This window comes from Sus scrofa, chromosome X (genome assembly GCF_054392235.1).
Source record: "Sus scrofa isolate SSC_HxYL_T2T_F1_AM1 chromosome X, Sscrofa_HxYL_maternal_Yorkshire_Landrace_v2.0, whole genome shotgun sequence".
In the NCBI taxonomy this organism is placed as follows: Eukaryota; Metazoa; Chordata; class Mammalia; order Artiodactyla; family Suidae; genus Sus; species Sus scrofa.
This window is the reverse complement of record NC_139401.1, coordinates 98,322,406-98,345,266: the sequence shown is the minus strand read 5'-3', so window position 1 is coordinate 98,345,266 and position 22,861 is coordinate 98,322,406. Positions and strand designations below refer to the sequence as shown.

The following is a 22,861-nucleotide window of genomic DNA, read 5'->3' as shown; positions in this document are numbered from 1 at the left end:
TAAATAGCCATCCCTTGAAACTTTGACCAAGTCAGTCCAGAGACGTAACCTGAGCCTGTGACAGCTCTGTCCTTGGAGCGCACGCACACCACTGACCTTATCCAATGCAGGCCGGGCTTCAGGGGTACAAGCTGGACCCTGGGGGAGATGGAGAATAGTCCTGATGTGTGGCCATGAGTCAGAGGCTTCAGTCTTTGAATGATCAAATCATGCTTGGAAAGGCTGCCTACAACACATGTGGAGGTGAGGACGATGGCGAGGGCTGGGGGTCGGGCGGGGGGGTTACCAGGACAAGAAAGAAAGCCGCCCCTCCTCGCCCAAGGCCAAGAGCAATGAAAGCCGGCTGAGATAAAAGGTTGAAGGGGAGACTAATTGCCAAATAGGCCAGAGGGGAGCACCGGAAGCCGCTGAAAGGCTATGAAGGGGGTTCAGGCGGCGGGGGTGGGGAGGGTGGAGAGGGAGTGAATAAAGCCAGGCTGTTTAGTTATTCCAGCTTCTCCATTTCTCAGAAAGAAAAAAAAAAAGATTTGCAGGCGCTTATGAGGGCACAGAAGATAAGTCACGGCAGCATAACGTTAAAGCTAGAAAAAACGAGAGTGGGCAGCACTCGGAGCCAAGCATAAGAGCAGGAATGCATACCATCAAAACACATGCATGTGCTCCCACGAAGGGTGGGCCTGAAAGTTGGCGCTAAGCTTTCTAGCAGCCAACAGGAAAGGGGAAACCTTGTGGTTACACAATTCACAATGTCCAGGAGATAAAAACAAACTCGTTGCTCAGAAGGGCAACTGTTCCCAGTACTCAGATCAGACAGGAATTCCTCCCGGGGGTCCTCCGAGAGGATGCTGTGGGATACAATGAGCGACATCCTTGACGACATCCTTACAGCAGCGGTAGCAACAAGTTTCAAAGGGCTGTTTTTCATAAGGACCCTCAGGATCGGCCTCCCGTATCCCACTGCAGCCAGGCAATTAGATGCTAAAAATAGCGTGTGAAGGTGCAGAACAGTGCGTGTAGTCTGTTCACACTGGTGGGAAAAGAGAGAGTTATATATAGGCATACATATGCATAGAGCTGCTCTGGAAGAATAAATTGGTAACAGTGGTTGCCTCTAGGGAGAAAATGCAGGCCGGTGGCTGGGATAGGAGAGACTTCCTTTTCATCATGTACCATTTTGTGCCGCCTGGATTTTTGTTAACCATGTCTTATCTTTTCAATGAAAGCACTCGTTACTAAAATAATAATGACATGCAGAGTTCAGAGGGTCAGCCGGGTTTTATCTCTGAGCCACAGACAGGCTGGGGATGTTGGGAAGTTCTCCTTGATGTTTAAGGAAAGAAAGAAAGTTAATATTTCTTGAGCAACTCCTGGGCGGGAAGGGCTTTCATTTCCATTAGCTCATCTAAGCCACACAATAATCCTGTGAGAGAAATCTACCTCATAGACAATCAACTCGGTTTCCTTGGAGAAGAGACCTGAGTTAAACTGCTTATTTTTCTTCGGACTATTGATTTTTTTTTTTTTTTTTTGGAGAAGTGAGCAAATTGGGAAGAAAAGCAACTATGGGGAGTTGAAGATTGCAGTTACAAGTTGCAACGTATACTAAAAAATTATTCATTTTTGATCTGAAATTCAAATTTAGCTGGGCATCCAGTATTTTTAAAAACTTTTTTAAAATGGAGATATAATCGACAGATATAATTATATTAGTTGCAGGTGTGTAGTATGATTTGCTATATGTATATATTTCAAAATGATCACCACAATAAATCTAGTTAATGTCCATCCAGTATTTTTTCATTTTTTTTACATCTACTGTGTAAATCTAAGACGTTTAATTGATGTGTGTGTGTGTGTATATATATATATATATATATATATATTTTTTTTTTTTTTTTGGCCACACCTATGGCATGTGGAAGTTCCCAGGCTAGGGATTGAACTCCTGCCACAGCAGTGACAACACTAGGTCCTTAAACTGCTAGGCCGCCAGGGAACTCCTAACTGGTGTATTTAAACCATACATCAAATAGAATCATTTGCTATATATTCTGGAGATCTAAACCACCATTTTATTGTTCTTTTTTCCTGTTTGTTCTTTCTATTTGTTTGTTTCTCTGTTTTCCCTTTCCTAACTTCCTGTGGGTTACCTGTACCATTTTTAGAATTCTGTTTTAATTATCTATAGTGCTTTGGGGTGTGTGTCTTTGCATAATTTTTCTAGTCGTTGCTCTAATATGCACAGAAGTTATCACAGCCTACTGGTGTTGACATTTTCCCAGATTGAGTGAAATATAGGTATACTTATCGCCCTTTATATTTCTTTATGGTCCTTCATTTATAATATAATGGTCTTTTATTTTCTTACATTTTTTCTAGCTTTATTGAAGTATAATTTATAACTGTACAATCATCTTAAATATTACTTATACATACATTGAGAATCACATTGGACAGGGTTATAAGTTTTGCTTCAACCATCAAACATTATTTAGAAAACTCGAAGAGAAAGCAAGCCCGTTGTATTTACCCATGCTTTTGCTTAGTGGGTTCTTCCCTTTTTCCTGATGTTCTAAGATTCAATTTCTTCTTTGATCAATTCCTTTCTATTTAGAGAACTTCCTTTAGTTATTCATTCTTTCGGAGCAGGTCTGCTGGTGACAAATTGGCCTTAATTTTCCTTCATCTAAGAATGTCTTGAGGGAGTTCCCGTCGTGGCACAGTGGAGATGAATCCAACTAGCAACCATGAGGTTGCAGGTTCGATCTCTGGCCTCACTCAGTGGGGTGAGGATCTGGTGTTGCTGTGGCTGTGGTGTAGGCCGGCGGCTGCAGCTCCGATTAGACCCATAGCCTGGGAAGATGCATATGCTGTGAGTGTGGCCAAAAAAAAAAAAAAAAAAAAAAAAAAAAAAAGTCTGGATTCTTCACCTTGATTCCTGAAGGATATTTGCACTGGATTCAGGATTGACATTTCTTTCAACACTTCCTCTGGCCTCCATGGTATCTGATGAGAAATCTGCTGTCGTCTGAATTGTTTCCCCCTATCGGTAAGGTGTCACTTCTGCCTTCCTCTTTTTAAGACTATGTTTTTAGAAACGTGACTATGATTTGTTTGAATGTACATTAGATTTGGGTTTATCCTGTTTGGGATTCACTCTGCTTCTTGAATCTATTTGTTTGTGTTTTCTGCCAAATTTAGGAAGTTTTCAGCCATTATTTCTTCTTTTAACCCCATTCTCTCTCCTTTCCTTCCAGAATTCTGATGTCATGAATGTTAGATTTTTGTTGTTGTTGTTGTTATAATCACACAAGTCCCCAAGTTTCTGTTCTTTTTTCCCCTTCCATCTACGTTCTGATGTTCATAATGGGTCATGTCTCTTGTTCTGTCTTTGAGTTCGCTGACACTTTCCTCTAGCCCTTCCACTCTGCTTTTGAACTCATCTTTTGAGTTTGGGGTAATTTTCAGCTCTAAAATTTCCAATTATCTCTTTATGTCTCTATTTTTTTTTTGCTGAAACTTTCTGATTTTTCATTTGTTTCAAGTGTGTTCATATTTGCTCCTGGAAGCTTTTTTATGATGAATGCTTTAAAATCCTTGTCAGATAATTCTAACATCTCCCTCATCCTGGTGTTGGCATCTGTTGATGGTCACTTTTCAATCAGTTTGAAATTTTCCTGGCTCTTGGAAAGATGTGTCATTCTTAGTTGCAGTTTGGACATTTGGGATATAATGAGATTCTGGATCTTACTTAAATCTTCTGTTTGAGCCAACCTCCTCAGACAGCATGTTGCTAGGATAAGGAATACATGGTCTCATAACAACCATGTGAGATGGAAGTACAGGGCCCCCAGTTAGGCTTCACTCACATCCAGAGGCCAGGAGGAGTGGGAGGTCCAGCTCCCCACTAGGACTCCATTGACACTATGGAGTGAAGGACTTTGTTACAGCCTGGTGGCAATGAAAGCCCTGGCCCTATGCTAAGCCTTTTCTGAAAACACCCAGGGCAGTGTTGGGACACTTCTTTACAGCCCGCAATTGTGACTAGATTTTCGGTGGTATGGGATAGACAGGGCCAGTTTTATTTGTGATATTTGGTTTCTATAGAGCAGTTTTTGTCTATAAGTTTTCTGTTTCAGGCTACCTCTTTCTTCTTCCTTTGCCTAGAAAGAGCTGGATTTTGTAAGTTTTTTTTTTGTTTTGTTTTGTTTCTTTGGTCTGTGCCCATTGGCACTTCTAGATTGCCTGCCTCTCCAGCACTAAGTCCAGGATATATAAGGCAAAAAAGGAAACCCAAGGAACTCACCGCTATGCTTTTCTTCAGGTCCTGGGCTCTCTAGCTGCTCTGCCTTTCTCTCTCCATCATTCAGAGTCTTATTTAAAAAAAAAAAAAAGGAGTTCCCACTGTGACACGGGGTTAAGGGTTAAGGACCCAACATTGTTTCTGTGGCAACTCTCGTTTGCCCAGCACGGTGGGTTAAGGTTCCGGCATTGCTACAGCTATGCTGCAGGTTGCAGCTGTGGCTCAGATTTTTTTTTCCCTTTTTTTAGGGCTGAACCTGCAGCATATAGAAGTTCCCAGGCTAGGGGTCCAATCGGAGATACAGCTGCCGGCCTACACCATAGCCACAGCAACCCCAGATCTGAACCCCATCTGCAACCTATACCACAGCTCACGGCAACGCCAGATCCTTAACCCACTGACTGAGGCCAGGGATTGAATCTTCATCCTCATGGATATTAGTTGGGTTCTTAACGGGCTGAGCCACAACAGGAACTTCCTGCAGCTCAGATTTAAACCCTGGCCCGGGAACTTCCATATGCCACTGGCTCAGCCAAAAACAAAACAAAAAAAACCCCAAACACCTGTGATGGTAGAGTTCCCTGGTGGCTCAGTAGGTTAAGAATCTTGTGTTGTCCCTGCTGTGGTTAGGGTTCAATCCTTGGCCCCCAAACTTCCTCATGTTCTGGTCACAGCCAAAAAAAATGTAATGCCAAGGGTTGTTATTTTACATCCTGTACTTTTATTTCACAAATCTGGCAAGACTGCCCAGGATCCCTATTGAGGAAGTGAAGACAACTTAATGAATTTTGGATGAATTTTCAACCATAGGGAGTGAAACAATAAAGAGGTTCTGCTTAACCCCTATATATATATGTATATATATACTTTTTTTTTTTTTTTTTGTCTTTTTGCCTTTTCTTGGGCCGCTCCCGTGGCATATGGAGGTTCCCAGGCTAGGGGTCGAATCAGAGCTATAGCTGCCGGCCTACACCACATCCACAGCAACACCAGATCCGAGCCGCATCTGCGACCTACACCACAGCTCATGGCAACGCTGGATCCTTAACCCACGGAGCAAGGGCAGGGATCAAACCCGAAACCTCACGGTTCCTAGTTAGATTCATTAACCACTGCGCCACAACGGGAACTCCTGCTTAATCCCTTTTAACTCAGAAAATCCTTTTCTCCTTTTTTTTTTTAAGGGAATTAAGCTGAGCACACTATTTTCTTGCACATTTTTGTTAATCAAAGTTTTACTGTGCTTCTAGATCCTTGGCAAACATCCCTTCCCATATATTTGTCAGTGACATTGAGTTTGTGCTAATGAGGCCCTCTGCTGTCTGCAGAGAGAAGGGCAACGCCATAAATCTAAAGGCTGCAGCCAATTTCTCTGCTGTGGAACAAGAAGCAGGAGTTCATAAATTACACTCAGTTATTACAGTAGCTGTTCCCCCAAACTTTCGGGAGCTGTAGTGTCATAGCTCTGTTCAACTTCAAGATACTCTTTCCTGGAGTTCCTGTTGTGGCCCAGTGGGTTACGAACCAGACTAGGATTCATGCAGGTTTGATCCCTGGCCTTGCTCAGTGGGTTAAGGATCTGGTGTTGCTATGAGCTGTGTTGTAGGCTGCAGACACGGCTTGAATGTGGCATTGCTGTGGCTGTGGTGTAGGCCAGCAGCTACAGCTCTGATTTGACCCCTAGTCTGGGAACTTCCATATGCTGCAGGAAAGCGGCCCTAGAAAAGACCAAAAAAAAAAAAAAAATACTCTCTCCTTCTCTCCTCACAGAAATATGTAGTGACATAGTTTGAAAACGAAGTTTAGGAGTTCCTGTTGTGGCTCAGCAGGTTAAGAACCTGACTGGTATCCTTGAGGATGAGAGTTCAATCCTGGGCCTCGATCAGTGGGTTAAGGATCAAGCATTGCCCAAGCTGTGGCATAGGTCGGTGGCTCAGATCTGGTGTGGCTGTGGCTGTGGCGTAGACCAGGAGCTGCAGCTCCGATTTGCCCCCTAGCCCAGGAACTTCTATAGGCTGCGGATGTGGCCCTAAAAAGAAAAAAAAAAAAGTACATTTTGCATACTTAGTGAAGCTCTCTCCTTACCCGCAAACTGGAATACTGGGAGACACCTTGGGGTTCTTGCAGCAGGCCTGGGCATGGTGGCCTGTACCATTTGCCAGGAAAAGGAAAGGACACCCAGGGGCCAAGCTAGGACATGGATTTGTGCTCGCCCAGAACCCTCCAGGGCCTTCACTCGGCCATATCAAGAGGCATGTCGAATAGTGTCAGAGGGCCGGAGAGACCTCAACCTATGGAGAGAGGGGGGCTGGCGTTCCCATCGGCTTTGCCTTCTTCTCACTGAGAAGAGTCCTCTGGGCCGGTGGTTGGGAGCTGAACTTGCTCCTGAGCAGGGGAAGGAAAAAGGGCGCCTGTCGCCTATTCCCAGGAGGCCCTGGGAAGGACAGCACAGCACAGCTACTCTCCCCACTAAAGCCTTTCCCTCTCTTCTTCCGACCCGTGATGACACAATTAGAATTGGTACTGACAGCTTAGCGTTCCCCTGCAGGCAGGAAGGAAGAGAGCTAACACGTACCAAGTGTCGGGAACTGTATCAGGTCCTTGACATAATTTATGTCCTTCGAGGGTCACAACCATCCTGATACGAATCATGGAACTGCCTGCATTGATTGAGGGTTGGCTTATGAGTCAAGTGCCTTTCGAAGCCCTTCCCTCGAGCTGTTTAACTGAATCCTCACAGTGCCCCCTCAGGTCCTACTGTTTTGACCCTTTTCTAGACCATGCAGCCGAGAAGCCAGAGAGCTGGGATCGAAACTCAGGTTTGATTCCAAAGCCCACGTTCTTAGTCGCTACACTGAACGTTTGGTACATAATGGAACTCGAATTTGAACCCAGGTTCAGGAAAAACTTTCAAACCTAAGGTGCATCTGGGAGGAGATCAGTTAGATACAAGTGGTGTGCAAAAACCCCACTAGCTTACGTGTGCAAACCCCACTAGCTTACGTGTGCAAACCCCACTAGCTTACGTGAGCAAACCCCAGTAGCTTATGTGTGCAAACCCCACTAGCTTATGTGTGAGGGGGCATGTACACACATACACTCACACACGCGCACACGCACACACACACACTCGCATACACTGGAGAGAGGTACAAGCCAGTCAGAGTGGCTCTCCAGCTAGTGTTGCCTTTCTGCTACACTAGCCAGGTAAGAGCCACAGCGGTCATAGCTGCTCTAGCGTGGAGGGTGTGGCTGAAAGGGGCTGAGAGGGGACTCATGGGGTGCTGACAAGTCCTGGGTTTTGATCTGGGTGTGACACATGGTCGGCATGTGAAAATTCATCGAGCTTATGAATTGCGCACTTTCTGATATGTTAAGTATCAAGAAGAAGAAGCGGAGTTCCCGTCATGGTGCAGTGGAAACGAATCCAACTAGGAACCATGAGGTTGCGGGTTCCATCCCTGGCCTTGCTCAGTGGGTTAAAGATCTGGCGTTGCTGTGGCTGTGGTGTAGGCTGGCAGCTGTAGCTCTGATTCAATCCCTAGCCTGGGAACCTCCGTATGCCACAGGTGCGGCCCTAAAAAGACAACAACAACAAAAAAAGAAGTTGTGGATGTTTTCAAAGGCAAAGGGAGGTCTGGGGGAGTTCCCTGGTGGCCTAGCATGCTATGGCATGGGTTCGATCCCTGGCCCGGGACCTCGTGCATGCCTCGGGAGTGGCCAAATAAATAAATAAATAATTCTTATTTAAAAGAAAAAAAGAAGGCCTGGGGAGATGGACTAGATGTACTTTTGCTGATTCCTTCTGCTGAGTACAACGGACAAATCCGGATAGTGTGTATAAAACTATCATAGGAGAGCCTGAAAGGTAGAGATGGCAGACAGGGTAGGAGTTTTCAGACTCAAGGAACAACATGCTGGTGAGTTCCCTGGGTTTTCTTCTTGCCTCACACATTCCAGACCTTGAGCTGAAGAATTTGACAACCTGGAAATGCTAGCTGTTGCATATTAAACCAACAAACCAAAAAACAGCAAAAAGTCCTCTCTTGCTAGGAAAGCGGCAGCCTAGGAAGACAGAAAATTTTATCTCTTTTTAAATTTTTTAATTTTTGTTTATTATAGTTGATTTCCAATGTTCTGTTAACTTCTGCTGTATAGCAAAGTGACCCAGTCGTACATATATATATATATATACATTCTTTTTCTCACCTTATCCTCCATCACTTTCCATCACAAGTGATTAGATATGGTTCCCTGTGCCATCCAACAGGTTCTCATTGCTTATCCACTCCATATGCAATAGTTTGCATCTATTAATCCCAGATTCCCAGCCCATCCCACTCCCTTCCCCTCCCCCTTGGCAACCACAAGTCTGTTCTCCAAGTCCATGAGTTTCTTTTCTGTGGATAGGTTCCTTTGTGCTGTATATTAGATTCCAGGTATGAGTGATATCATATGGTATTTGTCTTTCTCTTTCTGACTTACTTCACTTAGCATGAGAGTCTCTAGTTCCATCCATGTTGCTGCACATGGCATTATTTTGTTCTTTTTAATGGCTGAGTAGTATTCCATTGTGTATATGTACTGTATCTGCTTAGGCCATTCATCTGTCAATGGACATTGAGGTTGTCTCCATGGGAAGGCAGAAAGTTTTAGATATGTATCTCTCCGTTGTGGCGAAACACCACAGCAAAAACTGTGGCCCTGTCCCTCACCCTACCCCTAGCAAAGGCTGAGGGGAGCAGAGACTTCAACTCAGGCCCCCAAGGTCCCACCTGAGGAGGCAGAGGAGGGAGCTGGGTCTTTCATCCTCACTGGTTGGTAATGAGGAGACCCCGTGAGGAGCCAGGACTTCCACGCCCACAAACGTGGTAAGGAGACTACCCTTCCATTCCTGGCCGGGTGGTGTCAGAAGCTCTAGTGAAGACCTAAGACTTTCCGTGTTGCCCAGAAGTAACGGGGACCACAGCCTTCCCAGCCAGGATGTATCCATGGAGGCCTGGTGGAGGCCAGAACTCCTAATCCTGCCCACCAGTAACGGGGGGGGGGGTCCCAATTCGGTTGTCAGTGGAGGCTGAGTGGGGACTGTACTGGACCCCCAGCTGGCAGTCCTGCAATGGTGCCCCATGCCCCCTTCCTGAGCCGGAGCAGTGTCAGAGGGAGCCGGTTGAAAGAGAAGGCTCAGAAAAGATCCAGAGGGAGTTCCCATCGTGGCGCAGTGGCTAACGAATCCAACTAGGAACCATGAGGTTGCGGGTTCGGTCCCTGGCCTTGCTCAGTGGGTTAATGATCCGGCGTTGCCGTGAGCTGTGGTGTAGGTTGCAGACGCGGCTCGGATCCCGCGTTGCTGTGGCTCTGGCGTAGGCTGGTGGCTACAGCTCCAATTCAACCCCTAGCCTGGGAACCTCCATATGCCGCGGAGCGGCCCTAGAAAAGGCAAAAAGACAAAAAAAAAAAAAAAAAAAAAAAAAAAAAAAAAAAGAAAAAGAAAAAGAAAAGATCCAGAAAGAGTTGATCAGACACTACAGCAAAGAGGCTATGAGGATGGCAAAAAAGCACACGAAAGGATGTTCCCCGCCATCAGCCATTAGGGAAATGCAAATGAAAGCCACAATGGGACCTTACTATGTACCTCTTGGAACAGCTGAGCAAAAGCTGCAAACCCAAAAGTGACGCCACCAAATGCTGGTGAGGATGCAGAGAAACTGGATCATTTGCACACTGCTGCTGGGAATGCAAAATGATGTAGCCACTGTGGCAACCCGTTTGGCAGTTTCGAAGAACAAAACAAAACAAAACAAAAAACAGGCAACCACCATATGACTCAGCAAGTGTGTTTCTGGGCATTTATCCCAGAGAACTAAAAACTTACAGTCGTGCAAAAAAAACCTGTACGTGACTGTTCCTAACAGTTTTAGTCTGAATAGTCCCAAACTGGAGAGTATATCTTTCAATGGGTGAATGGTTAAACAGTGGAATATATCATGGAACAAATTAATGATACATGTGACTTGGGTGAATCCTCAAAGAATTAGGCTGAGTTAAAAAAAAAGAAGGGCACTCCCGTCGTGGTGTAGCGGAAATGAATCTGACTAGGAACCATGAGGTTCCTGGTTCTATCCTTGGCGTTGCTCAGTGGGTTAGGGATCTGGCGTTGCCGTGAGCTGTGGTGTAGGTTGCAGACCAGACGTGGCTCAGATCTGGCGTTGCTGTGGCTCTGGCATAGGCTGGCAGCTATAGCTCCGATTGGACCCCTAGCCTGGGAACCTCCATATGCCACGGGTGTGGCCCTAAGAAAAAAAAAAGCCAGGAGTTTGCTGGTGGCTCAGCAGGTTAAGGATCCAGCACTGTCACTGCTATGGCGTGGGTTCAATCCCTGGCCCCAGAATTTCCTCATGCCACAGGCACAGTCCCCCCCCCAAAAAAAGCCAATCCCAAAAGGTTACATGCTATATGATTCTGTTTATACAACATTCTTGAAATGACAAAGTTATGGAAATGATGAACAGATTAGTAGTTGTCAGGGATTAAGGAGGGGGCAGAGGTGGGAGGGAAGTGGGTGTGGCTGTTTTTAGTGAGTGTTTCCTTTTAGGGCAAGGAAGGGCTCCTTGTGGTGATGGCACTGTCTGTATCTTGTCTGCATCAATATATTGATTCTGGTTGTATATTACACTATAGTTCTGCAAGATGTGACAGTTGGGAGAACGCGTATACATAAAGGGTATATGGGAATCTCTGAATTATTTTTTCACAACTGCCTGTGAAGCTATAATTATCTCAGACATTTTAATTAAGACGAAAAACATAAGGATTCTGTTCCACGTGAAGCAAAGGCTCTGAAGACCTTGCCCGCCTTTTCAATGAATCTCTGATCACCATTCCCTAGCGGGTTTGCTGATGTAGCCTTCTAAAGCTGGCCTTGGACCCTGTTAAACTGTTACCATAGATTTTCTTAACCTGCTGTTGCTGCTCTTGCTTCTGCTCTTGCTTCACTCAAGTAGACCTCCCCAATAAACCCAAATAATCATTGTCATGGGGCGGCAGCTTACAAGGTCAGGCTTTTTACACACGTCTCCCTAAGTATCTATAATGCTGATGTAAACTGCCTATAATTTTTCTCTTTTTTTTTTCTTTTTGGCCGTGCCCACAGCATGGGGAACTTCCAGGGCCAGAGATCAAAATTGTGCCACAGCTGTGACCCAAGCCACAGCAGTGACAACGCTGGGTCCTTAACCTGCTGCACCATCAGGGAACTCCTATAATTTTTCAAATATCCGTAGGTCTTTCTTTTAGAGCCTTCTTTGTTGGCTTCTATTTATAATTTTCCTTTAGATAACCTATAATCCAGATTTTTATCTTGTGCATTTAAAACTCTTTACCTTCATTGTTCCCTAGCTTTCCTCCCATCCCATAACCCCTACACACACACTTTTCCTTATTCTTTGGATTCAAACACCTAGGATGCTTAAGGCTGGCCTGGTTTACAGTCCCGTGGATTCATGACTGTCTGCGGAGGGCATTTGGGCAAAAATGTATTGGTGACCGCAACCTCTCTGCTGGCAGCACTGGCTGCCTGTTGGGTCCTCCTGGTGAGGTCCTCCGGGCACCTTAAACTTGGCAGTTCCTCAGCTGAAATTCAGTGGCATGCCCTATCCTCCTCAGTACCAGCATCCACAGGCACTCAGGCCAAAAAAATGTAAGTTGTCCTGGACACCCTCCTTCTCCCTCAATCCATGCATCAAAACATCATCAAGTTCATGGGAGTTCCCGCTGTGGCTCAGTGGGTTAAGAACCCAACTAGTATCCATGCGTATTCGGATTCAATCCCTGGCCTCGCTCAGTGGGTTAGGATCTGGTGTTGCCGTGAGCTGTGGTGTAGCTTGCAGCCGTGGCTCAGATCCTGAGTTGCTCTGGCTGTGGTGTAGGCTGGCAGCTGCAGCTCCAATTCAACCCCTAGTCTGGGAACTTCCATATGCCACGGGTGCCTTCCCCCCCCAAAAAAAAGCAAAAAATAAAAAATAAAAATATCACTAAGTTCTGCAAATACATTGCAGAATATATTTCCTGGCCAAATTTTGCAAATTGGGGTTCTCTCTACCAGCTCTTCTCTCACCTGGGCTGCCCTCATCTTTCCATTGGACAACTGCATGGCTCCGAAATTGATCCCCCAGCCCAGGTCCACTCTTCACATACTACCAGTCTATTTTAATTGTGTGGATCTGATCCTGTCAGTACCTTGCTTAAAGCCTTCGGTTGCTCCTCTCTGCTGCTAGGATAAATTCACACTCCTTAGTATATGTTACATGTAGGGTAACATATGATAGGGTCCTCAATTATCCAAACCAGGGCAATGTGTAACTTGGGTGCTATTAATAACTACCCTGGGACAATAGCCATCTTAGTCTACTTCCACAACACTTTGCTCTTCCCTTATCTTGCTTCCCATCCCACAAAGTTGTAATGTCCTGTTTGGCCCTCTAGGCGGGAGAGAGCGCCTGGGGTGGAGAACCTAGTGGGATTGTTTCTGTGTTGCCGGCATCTAGCACAGCGCTTAGAGCGCGCTCCTACTGCGTGCACTTTCCTGGCTGCTGAATGAATGGGAATTGGGCACCGTGTGGTCACCCTGGCGGCTGGGAGCCTAAAGGGGAAGAGGGCACCCGGAGGACCGACAGGCGCTTAGAGCCTCCAGCTGGTTTCCCCAGGGGTCCCTTCCCTCCAGCCTCTGCTTGGCTCCCCCTGGTGGCAGCTCGGCAGTATTGACAGGACCCAGGGGGGCTGGGGGTGGTGCAGAAAAAGGTTGGGAGGGGGAAGGGTGGTCAGCCAGGCTTCAGGCGCTGGGCAGCCCTGCCCTCATCGTGCTTCTCCCCTGCCCTCGCCGCAGCCCCTTGGGCACCACTAAGTCCCCACCCACTGTGTCATCGGCGGCTCTACCCCAAGAACTTAGAGGACAGGGACTACAGTTGGGCAGAGTGGCTCCAGGCTGACTTACGTGTTGGAGGTAGAAAACCTCTGTTCCATGTATTGTCCGGGTGAAATGGATTGGTCAAGCCTGGCTGTCCTGTTTTGTTTTCTCTTCAAACCCTGAATCAAAACCCCAAGATGTGGGGGAAAAAAAAACTCAAGACCTGCATGAGCTCATGGCAACTGTATGGGTGAAGCAATACGACTGCTGTGGCAAGTGGATACGCTGAGTTGAACTTGAAGAATATAGAATTGAGCCAGTTGGAAAAATAAAGCGTGACAGAGAATGGAAGAGAGGCCTCTCGTCACTCTGCAGGGCTTCAAATACTTTTCCTCCTTCTGTTTTTAATTTTACAGTTGGCCGCTGAGCTATTGGGAAAACTGGGGCAAAGGGCGCAGGAAAGGAGAGCTGGAGAAGAGTTCAACTCTGGTGGCTGCCTTTGGTCTCCCTGGAATCATGGGGCGGGGGGGACAGCAGGCTGTCCCCAGGGGCATGCCATAGGCCAGCAGCAAAGAGGACCATGCCCCATGGACTCAGCCGGAGCAAGGAGCCAGCTGGGTTTCTGAGGCTCGGGGGTGGGTAAGGTTACCAAAGGCTGGGATGGAAAAGGTTACCCTGCCCTTCTGTGTCTCCTTCCCTTTCACTCTGCAAGCTGAAAACCAAGGGAACATGCTCCAGAAGAGGGGGCCTAAGGTGCTTCCTAGCAAGATCGATGTCCTTAGGAATATCACAGGCCAAGGGCATCCAGGCACGAGAATGGGCGCTGGGGGAATGGGCAGTGGTGGCCAGGCCTGTCCAGCCTGTCCAGCCCCCTGCAAGGCCTTGGATCTTTGCAATCTTACAGGCCGAGCAGCAATCATTAGCACAGATCTTCTGGGGCCACTTGAGCTTCCTGAAAGCTTTAAGGAAAAGATCCGTCGCTTCTTCAATATTACCCTCTACATCCCTCGCCCTCCATTTCTCATGAACAAACACTCAAAAGAAACAGTGACCCCCTCCCTCCCCATCCAAGTGCGCCAAAGGTGACATCAAGTCAGCTTCCCGGTAATCAGATTTAAGGGAAACTCTCCGAAAGAGATTTTACACTGGAATTTCCTTCAGATTTGACAACTAACATCTGGCCTTACTTCAGATTTAACATCTGACCATACGTTCAATCTTTCTCTTTCTTTTTTTTTTTTTCCCCACAGCATGTGGAAGTTCCTGGGCCAAGGGATCAAACTTGCGCCACAGCAGTGACCTGAGCCAACTGCAGTGACAATGCCAGATCCTTAACCTGCTGAGCCACCAGAGAGCTCCTGAACATTCAATCTTCGCCGTGTCATAATGACGCAGGTTTTTTCTTAACAGCATAAGGGTCTTCTGAGGCAGCTAACATCACCAGCCCTGGTAGAAACATCCCAGAAGAGTAGCCTGATGGATCCTAACCTGCACGTGCCTTTAGTACAAGGGATCTGAATATGCCCGTTAACATCTTAGCTCCTCTGCAGTTGTTCTGCTAAGACCTAGACTTTGGAATAGGTGATCGAGAAGAAATGCTTGAACCAAGATTCTACAGAGGGAGTTCTGGTCGTGGCTCAGTGGTTTAAGAACCCGACTAGATCCATGAGGACGTGGGTTCAATCCCTGGCCTCGCTCAGTGGGTTAAGGATCCAGCATTGCCATGAGCTGTGGTATATAGGTCGCAGACGTGGCTCGGATCCTGCGTTGTTATGGCTCTGACATAGGCCAGCAGCTACAGCTCCAGTTAGGCCCCTGACCTGGGAACCTCCACATGCCACACACATGCAGCCCTAAAAAGCAAAGCGAGAGAAAGAAAGAAAGAAAGAAAAAATATTCTACAGAACATCAAGACTTATCCATCATAAAATTTGGAGAATTTGCTTTATTCTTAAACAAGGAGTCTGAGACTTGCAGAAAGAGATCTACAAGAGAAAACGGGCCTCAAAACCTAGTGAAAGGAATTCCCATCATGGCTCAGAGGTTAACGAACCCGACTGGCATCCATGAGGATGCAGGTTCGATCCCTGGCCTCGCTCACTGGGTTAAGGATCCAGCGTTGCTGTGAGCTGTGGTGTAGGTTGCAGATGCAGCTCAGATCTGGTGTTGCTGTGGCTGTGGCATAGGCCATTGGCTACAGCTCTGATTGGATCCTTAGCCTGGGACCCTCCATATGCCGCAGGTGTGGCCCTAAAAAGTCAACAAAAAGCCGGGTGAAAGAATAAAGCAGGAAGGGGAGTCTTCAGCTGCAGCACCATTTGCCTTTCAATCATTACCGTCAAGACCTCTTTCAAGCAGTGGTGTCCAGGTGCCAATGCCTGGTTCTGAGGGCAGGGACACCACTGCTTTTGAATAATGTGTGCAAAAGGCTGAGTGTGCTTTTGAATAATCACGTGCAAAAGGCTGAGCCTTGGAGTTCCCGTTGTGGCTCAGTGGGTTAAGAATCTGACTAGTATCCATGAGAATGCGGGTTCCATCCCTGGCCTCGCTCAGTGGGTTAAGGATCTGGTGTTGCCGTGAGCTGTGGTCTAGGTCCCAGCTGAAGCTCTGATCTGCCCCCTAGCCTGGGAACCTCCATATGCCACAGGTATGCCTGTGAAAAGAAAAGGCTAAGCCTTTTAGAAGAGCCTTATTGTTGCCAGCTGTGGCAAAAGGCAGCAAATGACTAATAGGCACACGATTGGTCAAGCTGCAGCCTGGAAACGAGGTGTGTTCCCACCCCCACGGCTGTATGCATTCCTCTCCCATTTGCAGCTCTGAGAGGAGGCAGCACAGAGGGCCCTGGTGACCCCAGTTACCCCATGATGGGGGTGAAGTGGGGCTTGGTATCCCTACCTCTAAAGACTGGAGGTGCAGACTAAAGCAAGGGCAGGAGGTTGGCTCCATTCCTGACCAAAGGTAATGGCTGCTTTTTTTTTCTGTCTTTTTAGGGCCGCACCCTCAGCATACGGAAGTTCCCAGGCTAGGGGTCAAATCAGAGCTGCTGCTACCGGCCTACGTCACAGCCACAGCAAGGCCAGATCCAAACTGTGTCTGTGACCTACACCACAGCTCACGGCAACGCCGAATCCTTAACCCACCGAGCAGGGCCAGGGGTCAAACCCAGGTCCTCCTGGATACTAGTGGGGTTCATTACCACTGAGCCACAATGGCAACTACGGTAATGGCTACTTTTGCAAATAAGATGTTTACTCTCAGTGGTCTCCAGTCGAAACTTGCAAAGTTACTAGGGAGATGTCACCAATAACATGACTCCTTTCTTTTTCTCTTTTGGTCTTTTTAGGGCCATACCCATGGCTTATGGAGGTTCCCAGGCTAGGGGTCACATTAGAGCTACAGCTGCCGGCCTGCACCACAGCCACAGCCATGCCAGATCCGAGCCTTGTCTGTGACCTGCACCACAGTGCACGGCAACGCCGGATCCCTAACCCACCAAGCAAGGCCAGGGATCGAACCCACAACCTCATGGCTCCTAGTCCGATTCGTTTCCGCTGTGCCACGACGGGAACTCCATAGGACCCTTTTCTGAAGGCCTCTTTCCCTCCTCCACAACCTAGGCAGGAGGGCAAGTCAATAGGAGAGAGTTTTTCTTTAAAATTTCAAGTTTTACATGATTCTAATAACCTTCAGGTTAAGGGCTACATACTATAAGTGAGCAAGTTAAATAAACTTTTTGGTCTTTTTAGGGCCACACCCGAGGCATATGGAGGTTCCCATGGTAGGGGTCAAATCGGAGCTACAGCTGCCGGCCCACGGCCACAGCATCAGCAACGCCAGATCTGAGCCACATCTGTGACCTGCACCACAACTCACAGCAACACTGGATCCCCAACCCACTGAGCAAGGCCAAGGATCGAACCCAATCCTCACGGATACTGGTCAGGTTCGTAAACCACTGAGCCACGACGGGAACTCCCAGTTAAATAAACTCTTGAACAGAAAACACTTTATTCCACATCTGGAAAGCCCCAACCTGAGATGAAATAAATCTTTGATAAAGGCATTAGATTTGGGAGGTGCTCATTTACTCTGGTTGAGGGTGAGGGGAGGGGAGAAGAGGGGAAATGGAACCTGGTGATGCCTCTGGCTCAGAAGCACTCACGTAGATATTAGGGGGGCGGCTTCTTCCCAGCTGGGTCTCACTGCAACTCCATTCGGCTTTTGTGCCTCCTCCTCCTCCTGCCCCTCCAGGGCTCTTTCCCATACTGCTCCCCAGGCAAGAATCGCTTGCCATTCAGGACACTTGGGTGTCTCCCACTGGAGGAAAGAAGAATGGCCTTGGTGGTACTTCAGGCACTTTGCTGAGTGTCACGGGACACTGAATCCTGACCCTCCTCCAGGCATAGGGAACAAAGTCGGGGACGGCAGGCCTTTCTCGAGGGCCTCAAAACCTCACCCTGGATTATCCAAGGGGGCCCACAGTGTAAGTCAGACATCAGAATACTCTGACTCGGCAAGCTCTGATCAACTGACCCAATACTTCAAGAAATAATAGCAGCAGCAGCAACAGCAAGTTATGGCATCAGTGCTCCATGTCAGCTTCTCCCAGAGCAAAGACTTGAAGTGAAAGCGGGCTAGAGGGTCAGAGGAACACATTTCACAGCTCACTTTGGTCCTCCCCCCCTTTTTTTTGGCCTTTTGCTTTTTAGGCCTCATCCTTGGCGTATGGCAGTTCTCCGGCTAGGGGGTCAAACTGGAGCTACAGCTGCTGGCCTATGCCACAGTCACAGCAACTCGGGATCCTTAACCCATTAAGCGAGCCCAGGGATCGAACCCACATCCTCGTGGATACTAGTCCGGCTCGTTACCACTGGGCCACAATGGGAACTTCCGTCACTTCGGTCCCTTTTGAAATCACTTTTGTCAAAAGTAAAGTAAATACCCCAATATTCAACATAAGGTGAAAACAAAAGCAGGATCAGGCTTCAAAAACCAGGGAACGCCCTTCACAGAGCTCCAGAAGCATTTAACGTCCCCAAAAGTCAGGGTGCCCTTACTTGATGATGCACAAAGAAACTCACTTAACATTTTGGAATGCACTATAATTAGAAGGGCTGAAAGTAAATGCTAAATGTGTGTCAACTACGGATGGAGTTGGGCAAAACTGGCTCAAAGTGAATACGTTATAGAAACTACTCTCTTCCCCTAAGAAAACACCTAAGTCTCATCCAGCAGTTAAGAACCAGAGATCCCGGGGGCATTAGCATTATTCAGCCTGTCATTCAAGTGTAATGCCCAAAATTACACCATATCTGGTTCGCAGTTAACCCCAGGCATTGTAAGGTCTTACAAGCTGAAGAAAACTGCTGCTGTGTCTACTCGAGGCTTAACAGTGCAGTTAATAGCTCAGAAAAAAAGAAGCGAAGCGGTGTCATTGGGCGGCCAGGCACCTAAACCAAAGCTTTGGCAGAGAGACCAGTACAGATACAGACCCGCGTTCACACGGACACTTTATTAGTTTCTTCTACAGGAGACAGTAACATCAACCTTTTAACAGAAATCTCAGGTCATTAGAGAGGCCAAACAGATCCAAGAGAAGGAAGATGATCGTTAAATAGTTAAATTAATCAAAAGGCACTACACCACCACCTAACCCCCACTACCACGGTGGCCGTGGGCAAAGGAAGATTAAGCTACAGCGAAATAATCTCATGGAAATGCTACAGGTTCTAGAGCAGGAAAGCCTTCCAGAAGACTATGGCACAACGATCATTTGGGACCAAGAGGACATTTGGTCAGGAAAAGAAGGTCAGGCCGAATGGAAAGGAATGGGGACAAAGCAGGATCCAAGCGACAGAATCCAAGCACAGGGTGAAGCATCAGGCTTTTTCCTCCCAAGAAGCATTTGCTGCACGGTGGGTGGCCTTCCTTCAGGCTCCCGCCCTAGAGCTGCTCCAGCCTTACCTACAGGGCCTCAGGGGACCAGAGCTGGGTTGGGGCTGCCTGGCTCTTGCTGTAATTTAGTAGAGACTTTAGAGAACTTGTCACACGTTGTGTGTGGAGGGGTCTGGCGGGGGTGGGGGTGGGGTGGGGACTGAAGCCTTCACATGCAAAGTAGTCTGAGCTTCCCCAGAGACATTCAGACACCCTACACAACGCTTTCCAAAGTCTGCACTTGTGTCTGCAGCTGAGCTGTCTGCAGTTAAAGCTAGGAGGCTCACAAGAGCAGAGAAGCTGGGACAAGACAATACAGGTAGGAGATCCCAGCAGTTAATCTCAAACATTCTGTAATTTAGGAGAAACGCTCCTATACCCAACATGGGATGTAGAAAGCTACACTGCAACAAGCTGGGTCTTCTGCTGGGGTTTTCATCAAATACCAAGGGAAGATAACGGGCGGGGCTCACTTTATTTTTTCCATGCCTCAGAAGTTATTCTATTATAAAGGGACATGGCTGAACAGGTAGGAGACAGATTCCCCATTGTGAGTTCTCCTGATGGCTTCTGCAAGGATCATGGAGATGTCGATCACCTAGGAAGCCGAGAAAAGCATCAGGTTAGCCTCCTATAGACCCAGGGGACTGGCCAGTTTGCAGACACTGCTGAGCAGCCAAAAGAGGGTCCTTCTCCTTAAGCCTGCTGCACTGTGCTGTTTCCCCAAGTGAGCCCACACCCAGCTGTTCTTCGTAAGCACATTTTAAATAGAACCAACCACTTGGGAGAGAGTCAAAATGCTAATGGAGGAAAAACTCTGACTCAGGCTCACCGAGATGGTGGTGGGTTGGCATTTTAAAATTCTTAGGAATGAAAGAATGAATATTTAAGTGGAAAAAAAAAATCCTTAAGAATGACACTGGAGTTCCTGTTGTGACTCAGCAGTAACGAACCCGACTAGTATCTATGAGGATGTGGGTTTGATCCCTGCCCTTGCTCAGTGGGTTAAGGATCCGGCATTGCCATGAGCTGTGGTGTAGGCCACAGACGCGGCTCGGATCTGGCATTGCTGTGGCTGTGGTGTAGACCAGCAGCTACAGCTCCGATTGGACCCTTAGCCTGGGAACTTCCACATGCTGTGGGTGCGGCCCTTAAAAGACAAAAAAAAAAAAGACAGCAACCCTTGATTTCCACATATTTCAGAAAGCTAATGGATTACTGTACATATTTTTTAAATTAAGCAAGGCCTTGTTCTCTTAGTGCAATAGCAAACCTTATTGTCTAACAATGACCTGAGAAAATTAAAATACCGGTCCCATGACCTCTGGTTTTGCAGGCCCTGGATGGAGCAAAGCCATCTCTATTTTAACAAGAACCCAGGATAATTAGGTGGTTTCCAGAGCACACTTGGAGAAACACCGAGGTTCTAAGGAGCATACCATCAGTTTAAAGGTTTCATATTATGTTTGCAGGGGCCAAGAGTTACGAGTGACACACACACAATGCAAAGCATGGACCTGAAAACTTGAATGTATATCACAATCACTGGGAGAGCCTGTTCAAATGTAGAATCTTGGGCTCCATCCTCCAGAGATTCTGAGGTCCAGCTGTTTAAATTTTTTTTCGTCTTTTTTTATTTTTTAGGGTCGTACCCGCAGCATATGGAAGTTCCCAGGCTAGGGGTTGAATCGGAGCTATAGCTGCTGGCCTGCACCACAGCCACAGCAACATGGGATCCGAGAGCCGCGTCTGCAACCTACACCACAGCTCATGGCAATGCCAGATCCTTAACCCACTGAGCGAGGCCAGGGATCGAACCTGCATCCTCATGGATGCTAGTCAGATTCGTTTCCACCGAGCCACGATGGGAACTCCTGTTTGAATTTTTTAGACACATGATCTCTTTTTTTCCTTTTGGGTCCCAGATCCAGATGACCAAAGCTTGAGAGCAAAGGGGAAAATCTCCAGAATCCAAACACCTAATTCAACACATGGAACCACCTCCTAAAGACTCAGGGGAATCTTGTTTTCTAACGATGTCATCCTCACCTGTATTTTGGAGCAATGCTTCATCTTATCCTCCTGAGGTATGGTATTGGTGACGACTACGGCTTCAAAACACGCATTGTTAATGCGAGAAATGGCTGGGCCCGAAAAGATTCCGTGAGTCAGGATTGCGTAAACTCTGGTGGCTCCAGCTGAGAGGAGTCTACAGGAAAAAGCAAGAGCTGATTAGGAGTAATCTTCCTTGTCACTATAAAATCCGAGTTAGGGAAGAGGAGCGTCTTAGATTGGGCTGCCATAACAACATGCCACAGACAGGATGGTTTTAAACAGAATTTCTTTCTCACTTGTTTCTGGAGGTCGGAAAGTCTAGGATCAAGGTGTCAGCAAGGTAGGTTTTGTTTTCAGACCTCTTCTGTTGGTTTATGGGGGCCATCATCTTGCTGTGTGCTCGTATGACCTCTTTGTGTGCATACACCGCAAGGTGGGGATAGAGGTTGGGAGGGAGATTCTGATGTCTCTTCATTCCTCTTTTTTTTCTTTTTTAGGGCCGCGCCCACGGCACATGGAGATTCCCAGGCTAGGGGTCTAATCGGAGCTACAGCCGCTGGCGTACACCACAGCCACGGCAACACAGGATCCGAGCCATGTCTGCAACCTACACCACAGCTCACGGCAATACCACCCACTGAGTGAGGCCAGGGATAGAACCGGCAACCTCATGGTTCCTAGTCAGATTCGTTTCCACTGCGCCACGACGGGAACTCCTGGTGTCTCATCTTATAAGGAGGACCAATATCATCATGAGGGCTGCACCCTCATGACCCCACCTAAACCTAATTACCTCCCAAAGGTGCCATCTCCAAACACCAAAATTCCATTAGGGCTGAATTTTAGGGGGATGCAATTCAGTCTTCAGATAGCAAGGAGAGAGAAATGGACCAAGAGTTGATATGAACAGGTTTGGGTTGGTATCAAAGGGCTGTGGCAGACTGCTATGCGCAATAAAATCTGTCTCTTCTTTGTCCTAGCACACAGCTGGACTGCATTTCCCAGCCTCCCTTGCAGTTAGGTGTGGCCATGTGACTTAATTCTGGCTAACTAAATGTGGACAGATACTGGGGGGTCCTCCATGCTCTCTTCCCTTTCTGGCTGGCCAAAACGGAAATGTCTTCCAAGGTAATCTTGGAAGCCATAGTCAAAGATGCAGCGCTACAGGACCGAAAGTGCGGGGAGCCGAGAAGATGCAGGGACTCAAAAAAAAGACCTTGCCTGATGGCAGAAAAACCTGAAGGCAGGTTCCTAACCAAGAAAGGGAGCTCACCTGAACGGTACAAGCCGAAGGTGGGCTTCTGGTCAGGATAAAAGCTCACCTGAACAGTGCCATGCCGAAGGTGGGCCTCTGGTCAGGATGAAAGCCTGCCTGCACGGTGCAAGCTGAGGGTAGGCCTCAGGTTACACAGCTCTCATTTTGATGTTGATGGGGAAGAATTGGGGCTTTCCTGGGAAAGCAATTTCCGTGTTTGCACTGGAGAACATGGATTGTTTCTCGGGTGACCTAGTCTTTCCTGCTGTTTTATTTGTTATTCAGTTTTTCTCAGTCTTTCCTGATTATTTACTTATTATTCTTATTTCCCATTCTTATTGTCCTGTGGTGATTTGTGACTTAACAAAATTACAACAATAGTATAATAAAAATTTCATCCTGAAGGACTTTT

At 47.3% G+C, this 22,861-nt stretch overlaps 1 protein-coding gene across 1 annotated transcript in view; it reads right to left on the bottom strand.

Moving 5' to 3' along the window:
• Positions 1-17,196: 17,196 nt before the first annotated feature.
• Positions 17,197-22,861, bottom strand: part of PRPS1 (phosphoribosyl pyrophosphate synthetase 1) — a 28,448-nt gene continuing 22,783 nt past the window's right edge. Inside the window, exons 6-7 of the mRNA XM_003135301.5 lie at positions 21,189-21,348; positions 17,197-19,737 (exon numbers count right to left, since the gene is read on the bottom strand). Of these exons, the coding sequence (XP_003135349.1) occupies positions 19,645-19,737; positions 21,189-21,348 (253 nt within the window). The 3' untranslated portion in view covers positions 17,197-19,644. The remainder of the gene's footprint in view (positions 19,738-21,188; positions 21,349-22,861) is intronic.